Genomic DNA, 15,032 nt, shown 5'->3' on the forward strand with positions numbered 1-15,032 from the left:
GTTCAAATTTATCATTATTATTATTTGAATAGCAACGGAAATAGAGATATGTCAGTACTAGGAAATTTTGGAAATATCTTCCAAACTAAAACTTTATGGGTTCCTAGAGAACGCTTGTTATTTTGTTGATGCACATTATAACGTATACTGTATTTTAACTGGTTTTCACGTGATAATGATCCATATCACTAGTAATTGTATTTTAGACCGTTTTATTTTATAGCGGGGTCCAATAGTTAAAGGTTCTTGGGTTCAAGGCTTGGCTAATCACTTAATTGACATATACACTCACTTGGTATCTTTATTTAACACTCTGGGGATCCCGTTGTTGAGTTATATTTTGCCATCTCTGTTAAAATAAATTATGTGCCTGAAATAGCAACTGTTAAGAAATGCTGCAGAGGCTTTGATAACATCCCTAAGGGAATAAGTTTAAATTAAGCACTGCAACAAGAGTCCCCTAACAGATCTTATAACTGATCCGAGTAAGTTAAGCCACGTAATTTGCTTTGGAGTTTGGAGGAAATGAAATTAAACAATTTTGAAAATTAACAACTGAAAAGGGGACTAAGTGATAGATCAGCTACCTTCGGCATCGATTTAGCTACTTTGGAGCTCTCTAAACTAAAAGCCTAGCAATGACCGCAAGTTTGGAGTTCTACAAGGTTTTTACTCGTTTAAGAATACTTATGCCTAGTAGATCTGAGGGGCGGCTACATCCAAGACTAATTTGCTACTAATTTCAGATAGTTGGTGGGTGAGATCGATTTTAGCTTTTTGTTGGTGCTCATTTTCCTTCATATTACCGATGCGATTTAGAAGAGGATATTAAATTATTCACTCAAAAAAGCGTTAAGCCCTACAAAAACTGGTTTTACCACACCTTCCAGAAATAAAACTGTAACTAGCATTAATCTAGAGAACATCCATTTCGAATTGAAGTTTCTTGAGCTAGTTGCGATAAGAGCGTGTTATCTTGGTGAAAATGATGGATAGTAAGCACTTTGACTAAATGGCTAGAAGTGGGCTTGAAAAGGACGTAGAACAGACCAAATTAAGTAATTTATTATTGAAGTGTAAAATGAGCTGTGAAGTATGTTAGTGGTACAGGAATTGAGCCTGAACCTTATGTTCACTAAGAGCTGTTTTTTTATCTCCAGCAATTGACTGGATTATTTATTTGGGAAAAAGTAAAGCACTCCTATGATACTTACACATTGAGAGTTATTAGACTTCTGTAGTTGAATGGAGATGCAGAGAATTAAGGCTGGTCCCTGTCTCCTGCGTGAAATTGTCTTAACTTTTGTTAAGTTATTCTCTACCTATTGAACATAACAGTAAATAATCTGAAGCTTTCAGAACCATGTCAAATAGCGCAGACACTCCATTGTAATGATCTAACAATAATCCCAGTTCTAAAATTTACATATTTATTATATTCATAATTAAGTTCTCACATAAATGATGTGTCTCTACCCACCTGATATTTTTTTAAACGAACGTTTTTTTATTCAGCATGCAATTATATAGTCTGCTGGCATGCAGTGAATTGCTGGTGCTGCTGCTTGCTGAGCGCAAATAACTTCCTGCTGGAAGGCTTGACACTAGTCGTTTCTCCATTAGGAAGCATGTATAAACCACAGTCGGTCTTAAAATGCAATTTATGATGCCTTAGCATATTAGACCTAGCGTTGAAAGATTTGCCACAGCTTTTAAATGGACATGTAAAAGGTCTATCACCAGTGTGAATATTTCTATGTGTCCGTAACGAAGACGCCCTGGCAAATCCCTTTCCACAGTCCGGACAGATATAGCGGTGCAAATTCCGGCTTTTACCGTTAGAACCGTTGGATAATGCTCTAGAAGATACATTCCCCGCATTAGTAGGTGAGATTGAGTGAGGTCTTGTCCTTGGAATCTCGTCTAGGGGATTATGGTTTACGGTTCCTAACTGTATGACAGGATTAACTTCATTTGTAAGCTGAGCCCCGGTATAATTGGCACCATCAACCGCTAAGTCAGTGCCAAATGACGTTGAAGACGACGAAGCATCCCGATTATTTTCTAGCATCCAACTACTAAAATCTGAACTCGACGAGGTTGCTTCAGTATTTGTGCTAGAATATGCTACATCGTTGCAATCGCTGGCCGTCTCGGATAGTTGTGTCACAGAGCCTTGGTTTTCACCGGGGACAGGCACATTATTGTTTGATTGCATCAATTGCTCCAGCAGTTGCAACTGCTGAAGTTTTTGCATCAGATGCTTTTGCCGTACCTGCAGTTCATGATGATAGTCGAAGAAAAACGATGTGAAATACCCAGATTCCGATTTGGCATTTGCTTCCTCTGTGATGGGTGATGTAGCAGATGTTTCATCTAACATCGACATTGAGAACCAATGGTCCAAGGCCACTGGTTTGCATACATTATTAAAGTCAACCGCTGGATTTTGGGTATCAAAGTCATTGTTAGTACAATTTTGCTCAGCTGAGTATTGGAACATCATCGGCAATATTAGATGCTTTCAGTAAGACCTAAAAATAACGAATTGAAGTGAAAAGAATGAAATTAGATGCCCTGTCAAAAAATACAGTTTTTAAATAACTCAAATCAAGTATTGCAGTTCTTACTGGTTAGCCTCCACCTTTCTATGAATTCTTTGAATGGCAGTAATAATATACCCTAAGTACCTGACCTTGCCTGGGTATTAACCACTGTTGTGGAGTTACACGCTGTGTTATATTCTAAAATTGTATTTCTAGTTTACCCTAAAACCAAGGACCCATATGGTTCTTTATCCACGATTTAAATAAGATGAACTATATGTGTTTCACGGCAACGAAATGCGCAGATGTCACCCTTAGTAGAAGGCCTTATACAAGCAAGTACCAAAACTACACTCGTTGGATATAATGCGCTCCTCCTCCCTAATCACCACCCATGAATGAGCTTATGTCGCCCCGGAAATCACCCGGTAAGAAGAGAACAAGTGCATAGTACTGTCTCCATCACATTCTTAATGGCATAAAACAAGGCCAAATGTTATTTTGGGTGCTACTTTTAGACAAGCATACCGCCTAATATTACTTTGCCAATAGGAACTGTCATTAAAGGCACATTATCTGCCTTTGGTCCTATTAGCACAGTACCTGTAATATTTGCCTGCACTTTATGGTTGTTACGTAAAGGCTATTATTATGTTGGAAAACGGTTATTTTTAATTGTGCAATTGTACTAGCCCCACAAAATAGTGTAAAAGATCTCGATCAACCAGAATTTGATTAATGAACTTGTCTATTCTTCAACCATTCGTACCCTCTTAGATGAACTTTGTAGCAGTAACTGCATAGGTACAATTCATTAGGCAAGAAACACCAAGGGTAATTTTATGTAGGCCCAAAATCTGGACGATAAGCATGGCAGTTGTCACTGACAACAGATTTCATATTATACACAAGCGTTGCATGTGCGTTGCGTCGTTTTCTCTGTAGGTGCTTCTAGGACAGTGACCACGCGGTCGGGAAAAATGTGGACCTGTTTGGAACCATAAATTTAGGCGTAGTCCTCGTCATTGCCGGCTGTAAAGGGTTTCCGTGCATTTTCATTGTTCCTGAACAGGGCACACATAAAAAATGGCCGAACAATGGGGATGTAAAGGACCACATGATTCTGATCTTTTACGGTCTTACAAAATTTGGTTTTTTGGCCGGCACTAGTGCAAATGACCCCTGAATTCCCATCTTAGACAAATGCGGGCCCTTAATTGGAAACAAAAGGTATCCATGTCATTGTGACTATCAATATCCGCGAAATATTCGTCACTCACCCACGAAAACACATTGGACAAAAATATACTTCGCGGAGTACATAATGCGCTATTGAAGGAAATAAAGAGGTGATTTGAGATGCCGGTGGTGTGCATGGAAAAATATTATTACCAAGATCTAAACGCCAAAAAGTTGTGCCTGAGGCCATTTTGCTAAGACTTGATTTAGCTTTTACATTTTCTATTAATTTTCACGCGGTATTATCTACGTTCGGGATAGGTGGTGAACTTTTGGTGTTATCGGACTGAAATTTGGCGTTATTTGATCTCGCAAATAAATAAAACATTTAGAAGGCCAATGTTTAGCGTATATTCTGCATAAGTTGGCGTTGTATGACTCGTAGTCCTTGTTCACCCTTTGTTTATTGTATAGATTGAGGGGCCATAATTTCATGCAATGTCTAAGGGACCATTTACTTAATGTGCAATTGAGTAATTTCACTGCGACTAACGAAAGTTGGAGAGAGCGGCTGGTTACTGTGTGCCATGCTGACAAACCTATTTCTTTGGCATTGGTCAATATAATTTGAAAATGAGGTTGCGTGCCTATGTAGTTTAGTTAGTCAGCTCTACCAGATCTTCGCGTGGTACCCAGGAGGTAGAGTAATGAGAAAATAAGACATATGCAAGATTTTACTCAGGCTGCATGCTCGAAAGCCTTCTGGAATTCGATAGCTGAAACAACAAAAGGTGCGGTTTTTTATGGTGTAATCTTGATAACCAGACCGTTCCGAATTTTTCACCATCGTGATTAATCAATGGATGGTATTATCAGGGGCCCGTATTAATGATTCAGATAGGCAATATAATTAGCTTCATTCGTTCTTAAAGAATGTCTGGTTGTTAAACCTATTATGCGGGCTATTTAAATAAGAAGCGCTGAAAGTTAGAATGGTATTCAGCTCTATGTACAGTCTTTTGGTTCCAGATAGATGCATTCAATTTACTGTATATATATATATATATATATATATATTTATATTTATATATTTATATATAGCTAGGTTACACTGCGACAGGAAGTACGATATTAGAAATTGTATGAATCAGTAAAAAGCTGCAATTGAGAAATGTAATAGTAATAATGTGCGGAATTAAAAAAAAAAAGAAAACATTCTACAATTCAATATATTTCTTAACCAAAATCATACCTTTTTCTCTACTGGAATAGATGATGTTTTTTGGAGAGTACTTTCTCAATTCGTCATATGCAGGAACGTTAGTCGTTGCAAAGCCATCAGTAATAGAGTTGGTGTCATATTCACCCCAATAACAGGTTATACTCACACCCAATGCATCATCGTCGTCGCCCATCACCTGCGGTTCGTTCCTTTCGGCACGGTACAATACTTGGGGAATCCATTCTAGGCTGACAGAATAGTAGCCACGGTCAAAATCTAATTTATGCAATTGTAATTCAGTAATACCGTTGTTCCAGCGGAAGTGGTCGTTACCCTCTTCGTCTTTAAAATAACCATTCTTAAGCTTATTATTTCCAACACTGGCGGACTTATTGTTGCCTTTTTCATTAAGGATTGTCACTTCTCTAACAGGTGAGTTTGCATGCTTCCATGACTCGAATTTCGTGCTGTTGAAAGATAATGTACAAACTCGGTTGTCAGCAACATTAATTCTCAATTCTGCTGTGATTGGTTGATATGGAGTTCTTGAACTTGAATTCCTGTCGTCGTTAATAATTTCTACAGTCATAATGTTTCCCCAATCCTCATGGATATTATGGTCTTTGTCAAACATCTTTGGAAGCATACCAGTATACTGGCAAACATCAACACCGTTACTATTCATTCCATGACATTCATAACCGTCCACACTGGGTATATCGTCCAAAATGGGTTCCATGAAAGCCTTTTCACGGCCATATAAATAAACTGTTGATGAATTATTCATGTCTAAGTCAATGGTTTGTACGAACTCTAACTTCAATGGCGACGATTCAGTAAATGGTGGTACGACAATGGTCCAGAAACCTGCGACAACGGCTAAAACTAAAAAGAGCAGTGCTACTACAGAGTGCAACTGGTAAGCGAATGGAAGTAATGGCAAAGTAAGCAACAAACTTCCAATCAAAGCCATATGTGTGACAAAAGTGGTACTTTTAGCATTCTCTTGAATGGTCTGGTTCATAGCACTCATAATTAAATCCAAACAAACCCAAGTGAAATAAGTTACGGCTGGTGTAACTACCAAGAATTGGATGCTCCAGTCGTAGTTGAGTAAGGTAGCGACAATTCCTTCATCATCATCATCATCGCAATCCAAACCAGCGGATTTTGCACTCCCTGGGTGAGAGTTTTGTGAAGGTGTTAACAATGGAGTGTTTTCGGTATCTATTATAGTGTTTTCAACTGCAATAACAACTTGAGGGGCATCAGAGCCTCTTCTCTTGTGGGTGATCTTCCTAGTCCTGATTGGGAAGCGTTTTGCCATTGAATATTTAGCTTTTAATGTTGCGCAGAAAACTCCAATGACCGCACCAATTGAAACAAAAACGTAACCAACAGTAAACGGGTAGACACCTGTGGCCTTATAATTTGAGTCCCGTAACCAACGGGTAACAGACACCAAATAAACCCATAAAAACATGGAAACCTCAACTAAGGCAAGAGTCTTAAAATCACGCAATGGACGCAATTGTTCCCAGGATGATAGGATAAGATAGTTAATGAAGACAAACAAGGAAGCCTCTGCAACTATGGGGGGGACGTAGTCTCTAGAAAAAACATATGGGTTAATTTGACCTACCAAAACTTGGAATAGTTTAACTCCAAAATAAGCAACGGCCACAGAAACAGGTAATCTACACATGGCACCGCATAGGTTCACATTCAAAGCTTGTTGATCATGTGCAATAAGGAACAATATAGCTAGCAATGATGGGAATAACGCTAGAATAATACAGTTCCAGTAAAATAAACTTTTTGCTGACCAAACCACGAACCATTTACCAAATAAGTCAAAGTAAACAGCACTGCTAGTATCCTCCATCTCAGGTTTATTGACCGCCATGTGTGCAGTTAATTGTAAGGTGGTGTGTAACATGTGCCATAACGCTTGCTTGCTAGTGTACAAGACGGTATCCTTTGCGGTATGGTACAAATTCCTGGGTTTATAAAATGCAATATCCCAACCACGCAAGCCTTGCGCCTGATAAACCCTAAAATCACTTTCACTACCAATATGACCGGAGTAAAATCCCTGTTGGTACATGGAGTTGCCAAATGGTTGGTCGCGAACAGCGTCAGCGTATACAGATGCGGTTGCAACGTCTGATGTTCTAAACAATACAGCCTTGCCTCCGCTACCTGCTCCTTCTAAATTGATGACATATGAAATACCTTTAGACCAAGGATGTTCAAAAAAGGCGGATGCGCCAGCCAGACCAAACTCTTCATTGTTATTGAAGTTGAAGACAATTGTACGTTCGGGTTGATTTTTAGCGTAATATGCTAAAATCGCCAACATTGATACAATTCCCATACCATCGTCAGTAGCACCAAACCCAGACGGAACACTGTCAAAATGTGCAGATAATAACAAACCCTCTAATGTGGGATCTCTACCTTCAACTTTCGCCAAGACATTGGAAGATTCATAGTAAACAACCTTTGAGTCATGCGATTTAGACTTTAAAATATCTTCTTCCCTAAACAATGTGCGTATTCCTGTTCCATAGTCGTCAGATACATGTGCAAAACTTGAATCTTTTGTAATATCTGTAATACGTTCCAATAAGTAGTCGTGTACCTTGTCATTGGCGTGAGAAGAATATGGATGCGGATACTGCGTAATAATTTCCAAATCCAACCAAGCATCCTCAAGCATTTTAGAAGTGGCCATCTCTTGAGGCGGTGCAAATTGATAATGGAAGTGATCCCAAACATAAACAATGGTGATCACCGTATAGGCGATCATCATTATCGTGCTTAGGTTAGTCTTCCTAAACCGAAACGGAGCCTTCACAACACTCATCTAGTAGGCAATTAATATTTCAGTACTCGGATATGTTGAAACGATTCTAGTTACGCCTAACTGAAGTGACTGTTATTAGTCAATTTTATAAATTTATTAAGGAGTTAGATCATATAATTTAACCTTTGTGTTTTGCCACTCTTCGAGTCGCCAAGTCCGCTGCCTCGTTATGTATGATTATAATTGCCGCCGAGCCCAACGTACGTAATGATTACTTGCTTCATTTCGTGTGTAGCGATACTTTTGGTTTAAATTTTTGATGAACAAATTCTCATAAGCTAAAGTGCCCCAGTAACAGCTCGCTATCGAAGCAATTGGGACCTAATTTACTTTGTATAGCTTTTTATCGTGCCAGAAGTGTTATCTGAAGTGTCATTCGTTTTAATAGTTAAATGCAAGAAATTGATCGCACCCGTTTTGCGCCGCTTAAGAATGATCTAATTCTTAGGGCTTCGAGAGGAGAGACAGTGGAAAGACCTCCATGTTGGATTATGAGGCAAGCAGGACGTTATTTACCGGAATATCATAAGGTGAAGGCTGGAAGAGACTTCTTTGAGACATGCCATGACGCAGAAACTGCCTCTGAGATCACCATTCAACCTGTTAGACGTTATGCAGGCCTTCTTGATGCAGCTATTATTTTCTCTGATATTCTAGTTATCCCGCAGGCGATGGGTATGAGGGTTGAAATGTTAGAGGGGAAGGGTCCACATTTTCCTGAGCCTCTGCGTAGTATTGACCAATTGGACAATGTTTTGAACTATGAAGTCAACGTGCTAAAGGAGTTGGAGTGGGCTTTTAAGGCCATCACAATGACGAGAATTAAATTAGAAGGTCAAGTTCCACTCTTTGGTTTCTGTGGTGGACCATGGACGCTATTGGTATATATGACAGAAGGTGGTGGATCTAGACTTTTCAATCACGCCAAGCGCTGGATTAATTTGTATCCCGTGCAGTCTCACAAACTGTTGCAGAAGATTACCGACGTTGCAGTTGAGTTCTTATCTCAACAAGTAGTAGCTGGATGTCAGATCCTGCAAGTATTTGAAAGTTGGGGAAGCGAATTAAGTTCAGCAGATTTCGACGAATTTTCTCTTCCATACTTGAAGCAGATTGCTGCTAGGGTTCCAGAGAGATTAAAGGAACTTGGTATTACAGAGGACGTTCCAATGACTGTTTTTGCAAAAGGTTCATGGTATGCTCTCGACAAATTATGCAGTGCTGGCTACAATACAGTTTCATTGGACTGGCTTTGGGATCCAGCTAAGGCAGTCAGAATCAATAATGGAAGAGTTAACCTTCAAGGTAACTTAGATCCAGGCGTCATGTATGGTACCAAAGAAAACCTGACTAGAAAGGTCGAGGCTATGATAAAAGGCTTCGGTGGTGGTAAAAAGCACTACATAGTTAATTTAGGCCATGGTACACACCCAGGTATGGACCCTGACATGATCAGATTCTTTCTTGAAGAATGCCATAGAATTGGGAGTATGTGAATATTCTGGTTAGTAGGAGTTTAACCAACCAATTAAACCTACGTTTAGACACGTTTGAGTAATTTATCATGTATAATTTTTATAAGTATGATTACGATATTTATTCTTGTTCTGGATTATCTATAATATTACGGATTCCAACATTAAAAAATAACATTCGGAAGTTAAACTACCTTGAATCAATTACAACATGTACAACAACAAGTACAACAACGATTAGAACAAGAGATAGAAGCATGACAGACACTCTTAACAAAGCTAACACATACATCTATGATTTAAACAAGGATATATTAGACTCTTTAGAATTAATGAGCTTTAATTCTTTAGTTTCCGAAGTTATTATTAATACTGGCAAGTTAGACATTAATGAAGAGCAAAAATTCCCAGATAAAACTTCTCTCAAGAAGTGTAATTCCTGTGACATAGAATTTGAGACTGACTTGTTATTGAAGTCACATTATAGAGAAGATTTCCACAGATATAATTTAAGAAGAAAGGCGAATGGGATTTTGCCGATCACTTTCTCTGAATTTGAGAATATTATGAGGAACAGCGATGTCGAAAGTATTTCTGGATCCGATGATGTTGAAACATCTGATAATGAAAGTGACGAGGATATCTTTTCCACTCATAAAGATCAATTGGATGTTATTATGGAGAATGAAATAGCCACCTTAAACAGTAGCAGAGATAATCAGCAAGACTCTGCAAGCCATTTGAATACGAGATCCCCGATGCTGTACCTGAGGTCTAGACATCTTTCCGAAGAGCAAGTTTTTGGTCTTTATAAGTGCATTTTCACACCCAATACCATCCAGCACCCATTGGATACCTTGCGAAAATGGCAAGACAATAAAAAACCCCCAGGGATGTCTGCACTTTTTATGTTCGGTGGTGGACATTTCGCTGGTGCAATCATATCCCATCAAAGGCAGTCTATTACTGGCAACCTAACGAAGCAAGGACAATCATTACAGACACAGTCGGTAAAGTTAATAGAACATAAGACATTTCATAGGTATACTACAAGAAGGAAGCAGGGCGGATCTCAATCCACAATGGATAATGCTAAAGGAAAAGCAAATTCAGCAGGCTCATCTCTTCGTAGATATAACGAAGCTGCATTAAAAAATGACATTCAGATCGTAATAAAACAATGGGAGCCATATTTAAGCAAATGTGAAAATATCTTTATCAGAGCTAAAAATATAGCCGACATGAAGATATTTACAGAATCTGGAAATTTGAAGAAAGATGATCCTAGAATTAAAAAAATCCCTCTCACTACTAAAAGGCCTACTACCAATGAAATTAAAAGAGTATGGTGCGAATTGACATATTTACACATTACACTAAGACCACAGCCTGTCTCACAGGACAAAGCTGTTCCATCAGTAGTGCCACATCCTATACAACAAAAGAAGGTTGAAGAGGTCAAGGAACTGAAATTGGAAGAGATACATACCAAAGAAGTTACGTCGATACTGAAAAAATCCAAGGCCCCGCAACTTTTATTGTACCTCAAAAAGCATAAACTGGACGTTAATTTCAAACTTTTGCCATCCTATGAATACTCACAAACCCCAACAATGCTTCACTATGCATCCCAAAATTCACTTAAGAACATGGTTCTTTTTTTGCTTTCTAATTTGAAAAGTGATCCTACTATTAAGAATGAATTTGGCAAAACTGCATGGGATCTGGCGAAGAAAATAGAGGTCAAGCGCTCCTTTCAAATTGCTAGAAGTAACCTTGGAGAATCTTTTACAACATGGGAGGATTCTAATATAGGGGAGCCATTAACAAGAGAACAGGTCGCTGAATTAACTGATAAGGAATCTAAACTCGAGGCCGAGGAATCATCCAGGGCGATGGAAAGAGAACTAGAAATTGTTAGAGAAAGGCAAAGACATAAATTGGAATCTAAAAGGGGTCCAGGAAAAACTCTGAATGATAGAATTTCAAGTAACCAGTTACATTTAAACTCTTTGTCCGAAGATCAAAGAAAAAGATTGATGAGAGAACAGCGTGCGCGTGCAGCAGAGGCTCGAATGAAGCTTTCTGCAAATAAATAATGGGTATTATCATGGAAGATCTATACAATTAACTGGTTTTTATTTATTTCGATCAGTTTTAACAAATGCAAATGTGATTACATCCGGTAATTTTAAATGGACTTTCCCTATTATAGGATCTATAATGTCTCCGGTTTTAGAAGGATCAATATGCTTATAACCCACTAAGCATTTTTTCATCAAAGTTTCTTTGGACTCTTTTTCCTCTCTAGCCACATTTTCTAATATCGCACCTACTTCGTTAGCATTCATCCAACCATCTGTCAACTTGAGTGAGCTTTCTTCCTCTATAATATCATCCTCATCAAACTTTTTGCCAAGCCCCTCACATGAACAAATGAGTTCGTGGGTGTTAGATCTTGTAGAAGTGTGAATTGTGAATAGATCCCTAAGCTCATCACGTTCGAAAAGATCATCCTTAGAAGTTTGATTAGAGTGATCATCCAGAAACTTTCTACTCAGGTTATTTTTCATGAGTTGGCGCTGAAATATTTTTTCATCAATACACCCGGTTGTAACCAACCGGTAAATATAACAAGGTTTCTTCTGGCCATCTCTATGTATCCTTGACATTGCTTGAAGATCTACAGAAGGATTCCAGTCATTATCAAACAAAATGAGCCTTGAAGCACCAATAAGATTTAAACCTACTCCGCCAGATTTTGCACTTAATAGAAACCCAAAAACACTTGGCGATTTATTGAAAATATTAACCAGTGAGTCTCGTTCTTTGGACGGAGTAGATCCATCTAGACGAACAAAAGTCATATTTTGTGATATCAACAGGCCTTGTATTATATCTAAAGTTTGGGTATAATTTGAAATTATTATTACTTTTTCACCATCACAATCTGACTGAATATGTTCGAGTAGTGATATCAAGACCATTAGTTTACCAGAATTGACAGAGCGAGAAATATTCGTGAGTGAATTCTGGTCCTTAAAATTGTTTTGAAAATATAAGTCGCCGGTTATTAAATTTGGAGAGTTGCATATTTTCTTCAATAGCGTAATTAGACCTAGAGATGAATTAAATCCCAGTTGTTGAAAATTCAAATGGTCTCCTGAAAGTATCTTATGAAAAGCGTCCAGTTGCAATTCTGTTGGTCTGCAGAAGATTACCAAATCCATTTTTGGTGGCAGATAATTGGAAATGATTGAACTTGTTCGTCTCAGAATAAACTTTTTTGTGATTTCTATAAGATCTTGAGACTTTGATTCACCTTGCGCTCTTATAAGCTCATTGAACTTGGTTTTTACATCTCTTGCCCTTGTAATTGGGTTAATGTATTCCCTTTTAAACGTTGAAATCGACCCAAGGATTCCTGGATTAATAAAGTTGATAATGGTGTAAAACTCGATCAAATCATTTTGAATAGGTGTACCAGTTAAAATAACTTTTCGTTGTATTTCCAAATCACTAAGGCACTTAAGTATTTTGGAAGATGAATTTTTCAACCTGTGGCCCTCATCGCAAACCAGTAGATCTAATTTATTCTTACCTTTTTCTAACTCAGAAGCAACTGTTAGCAGTTTCTCATATCCAATTATAAGAACTTGATATGTTCTTTGAACACGCAGGAAGTTTCTAACATCAGACCTATCCTTATCAGGAGTATTGCTATTACTTAATGTCAACAGACCAATCTTGTTCAGAGGCAGCCATTTGATAAATTCCTTCTTCCAATTACCAATTAGTGTTACAGGACACACAACAATCACTTTATGACAAACACCCTGCAGAGCAACTCCATTCTGGGAGAAAGCTCCTGTAGATGGCTTCGGATTCTGTTTTAATAGCGTCCATATTAATGTTATAGTCATGAAAGTTTTCCCCAAGCCCATCTCATCGGCAAGTAGACAACCGCGGATGTCACTATCTTGATCTAAAATAAGAGCCTTGTTATCATCATCCTCTTCTGGATGAGCCAAACCACGAATACAATCGTACATAAACTTTACACCGGATCGTTGGTGAGGTCTCAATGCCTTTGAAAGTAATGGATCTACTATTACTTCTACTTCATCATCCATTGCCATATTCATTACCAACGGATTATTAATCATGGTCTTATCAAAAGCCGGTTGAAATCTCATGCCTGCTTTGCTAATAATAGTCCTTGTTAAAGAAGTAGCTGCAGCTGGAGCTTTTATAACAGGTTTAAATTTCGTGGATGTAGTAGGGGTAAATAACTTTGAAAGTTGCATTCTATTCATTGGTCCCTTTTGAGCCGATTTTATACTCGTTGCTGATTGCTTAAACTGTGGAAATTTATTAGAAGACTTCGAGGATTTAACAATCTGTAGTGCTATTTCATATTCCTGGGGATCTATAATTTCATAATCTAATTGACATTCTAGTGATCCGCATGAAAAGAGAATATCAAACATATCTCTGTTATTATGCCACAGGTTGGAGCCTATTGTTTTCCCCAGCTCATTGTAAAGAGTTATGGAATTCCCGCCAACCGGATAGGCTGCATAACCATCACCATCCCAGGTCTTCTTTTTTTTATTACTTACTTTCCTGTATGTTAACGTGAATAATTTGGTGATACCTGATGACCGTTTAGATTCTCTATCTGGATCTCCTGAAGGAATTGAACGCTTTAACGTTCTTGGAAGTGGCGCGCACTTTCCAGCCCCGCTGTTTACAGTACTACGTCCGGTTTCATCATCTTGCACAGACACTTTAGCATCAATCTTACACGATTTGAATGGCCTATTAACATATCCCTGCGAAGTGGAATTTATTGACATAGCCAATTATGAAATGGCGCTCTGCAATTTGAACACGTAGTTTTTATAGCGCTTCTGTGATTCTTGTCACTTATGAGACAAATTTAAGCGGTTTACTTATATACATACGTTCGGTTTTTCTTTAAAAAGTATGCCGACGATTATTATTTGAAGTATTTATATATAGCATAGAGACCTTGACTAAATCTACTCTGTAACCGGCTATCGTGTGAATTTTGGTTCGATAGCAGAGCGTGTTATTTTTCTATCTATAGCTTACACATGTCTTTTATGCCATAGGAATTCATATATAATGCACACCTTATTTAAGATTCATTCTTGTCTTCCTCAACCAACAGTTCCTGAAATCTATGATGAGCAAAACGACCATGCTCTATTATATTGTCAGTAACCCATTTATGTCCATCATCGTTAGAATGTATCAACTTCTGCTTCACTTTCTGTAGTTCCCATATGCTATCGTAGATCACTCCAAAAACGGCCGGAGCGTCACCATAAAATTCCATATCTTGCTTGAGACTTTTAAAAGACACATTCGACTTAGAACCAGGGTACTGCTCTGCATATGTGGCAACTAGGCCATTAATAAAGCCCTGTTTTTGCTTAATGTTCATAGATCGCCATTGCTTGTACCTAACAGAGTATGCACGCTTTTGTACCGCAAATCTTAACCAAGTTGATTCTAGCATAGCCTGATACTATAGTTTGATCCCTTATTTTACGTGCTGGCAGCGATGTAAACCTTGGGCTTTTAAGTACGTAAAAAGTTAATATGTAATAACTTTAGTATAAATTACAAAACTCGTGCAGCGAAAAATAAAACACAGCTTTTAAGTTAAACCACTAATAGAGTGAAGTTTCTTCGAGAACTATGTTAAGGTA

At 38.1% G+C, this 15,032-nt stretch overlaps 6 protein-coding genes across 6 annotated transcripts; 2 read left to right on the plus strand and 4 right to left on the minus strand.

The window, feature by feature from the left end:
• Window positions 1–1,522: 1,522 nt before the first annotated feature.
• AW171_hschr74421 (C2H2-type zinc finger protein) lies at window positions 1,523–2,506 on the minus strand (the record flags this gene model as incomplete). The annotated part of the gene is made up of 1 exon (XM_018133893.1): window positions 1,523–2,506. One exon carries the CDS (start codon window positions 2,504–2,506, stop codon window positions 1,523–1,525), a length of 984 nt encoding a protein of 327 aa, XP_017989382.1.
• Window positions 2,507–4,942: 2,436 nt separating this feature from the next.
• Window positions 4,943–7,816, minus strand: PFF1 (Pff1p; the record flags this gene model as incomplete). The annotated part of the gene is made up of 1 exon (XM_018133894.1): window positions 4,943–7,816. One exon carries the CDS (start codon window positions 7,814–7,816, stop codon window positions 4,943–4,945), a length of 2,874 nt encoding a protein of 957 aa, XP_017989383.1.
• Window positions 7,817–8,208: 392 nt separating this feature from the next.
• Window positions 8,209–9,312, plus strand: HEM12 (uroporphyrinogen decarboxylase HEM12; the record flags this gene model as incomplete). The annotated part of the gene is made up of 1 exon (XM_018133895.1): window positions 8,209–9,312. One exon carries the CDS (start codon window positions 8,209–8,211, stop codon window positions 9,310–9,312), a length of 1,104 nt encoding a protein of 367 aa, XP_017989384.1.
• A 236-nt stretch (window positions 9,313–9,548) lies between these two features.
• Window positions 9,549–11,390, plus strand: VMS1 (Vms1p; the record flags this gene model as incomplete). Its single annotated transcript, XM_018133896.1, has 1 exon — window positions 9,549–11,390. The coding sequence occupies one exon, from the start codon at window positions 9,549–9,551 to the stop codon at window positions 11,388–11,390; it is 1,842 nt and encodes a 613-aa protein (XP_017989385.1).
• A 39-nt stretch (window positions 11,391–11,429) lies between these two features.
• On the minus strand, window positions 11,430–14,150 carry RDH54 (DNA-dependent ATPase RDH54; the record flags this gene model as incomplete). Its single annotated transcript, XM_018133897.1, has 1 exon — window positions 11,430–14,150. The coding sequence occupies one exon, from the start codon at window positions 14,148–14,150 to the stop codon at window positions 11,430–11,432; it is 2,721 nt and encodes a 906-aa protein (XP_017989386.1).
• A 305-nt stretch (window positions 14,151–14,455) lies between these two features.
• Window positions 14,456–14,839, minus strand: MLO1 (Mlo1p; the record flags this gene model as incomplete). Its single annotated transcript, XM_018133898.1, has 1 exon — window positions 14,456–14,839. One exon carries the CDS (start codon window positions 14,837–14,839, stop codon window positions 14,456–14,458), a length of 384 nt encoding a protein of 127 aa, XP_017989387.1.
• Between the last annotated feature and the right edge of the window lie 193 nt (window positions 14,840–15,032).

Source organism: Eremothecium sinecaudum, chromosome VII (genome assembly GCF_001548555.1).
Source record: "Eremothecium sinecaudum strain ATCC 58844 chromosome VII, complete sequence".
NCBI lineage: Eukaryota > Fungi > Ascomycota > Saccharomycetes > Saccharomycetales > Saccharomycetaceae > Eremothecium > Eremothecium sinecaudum.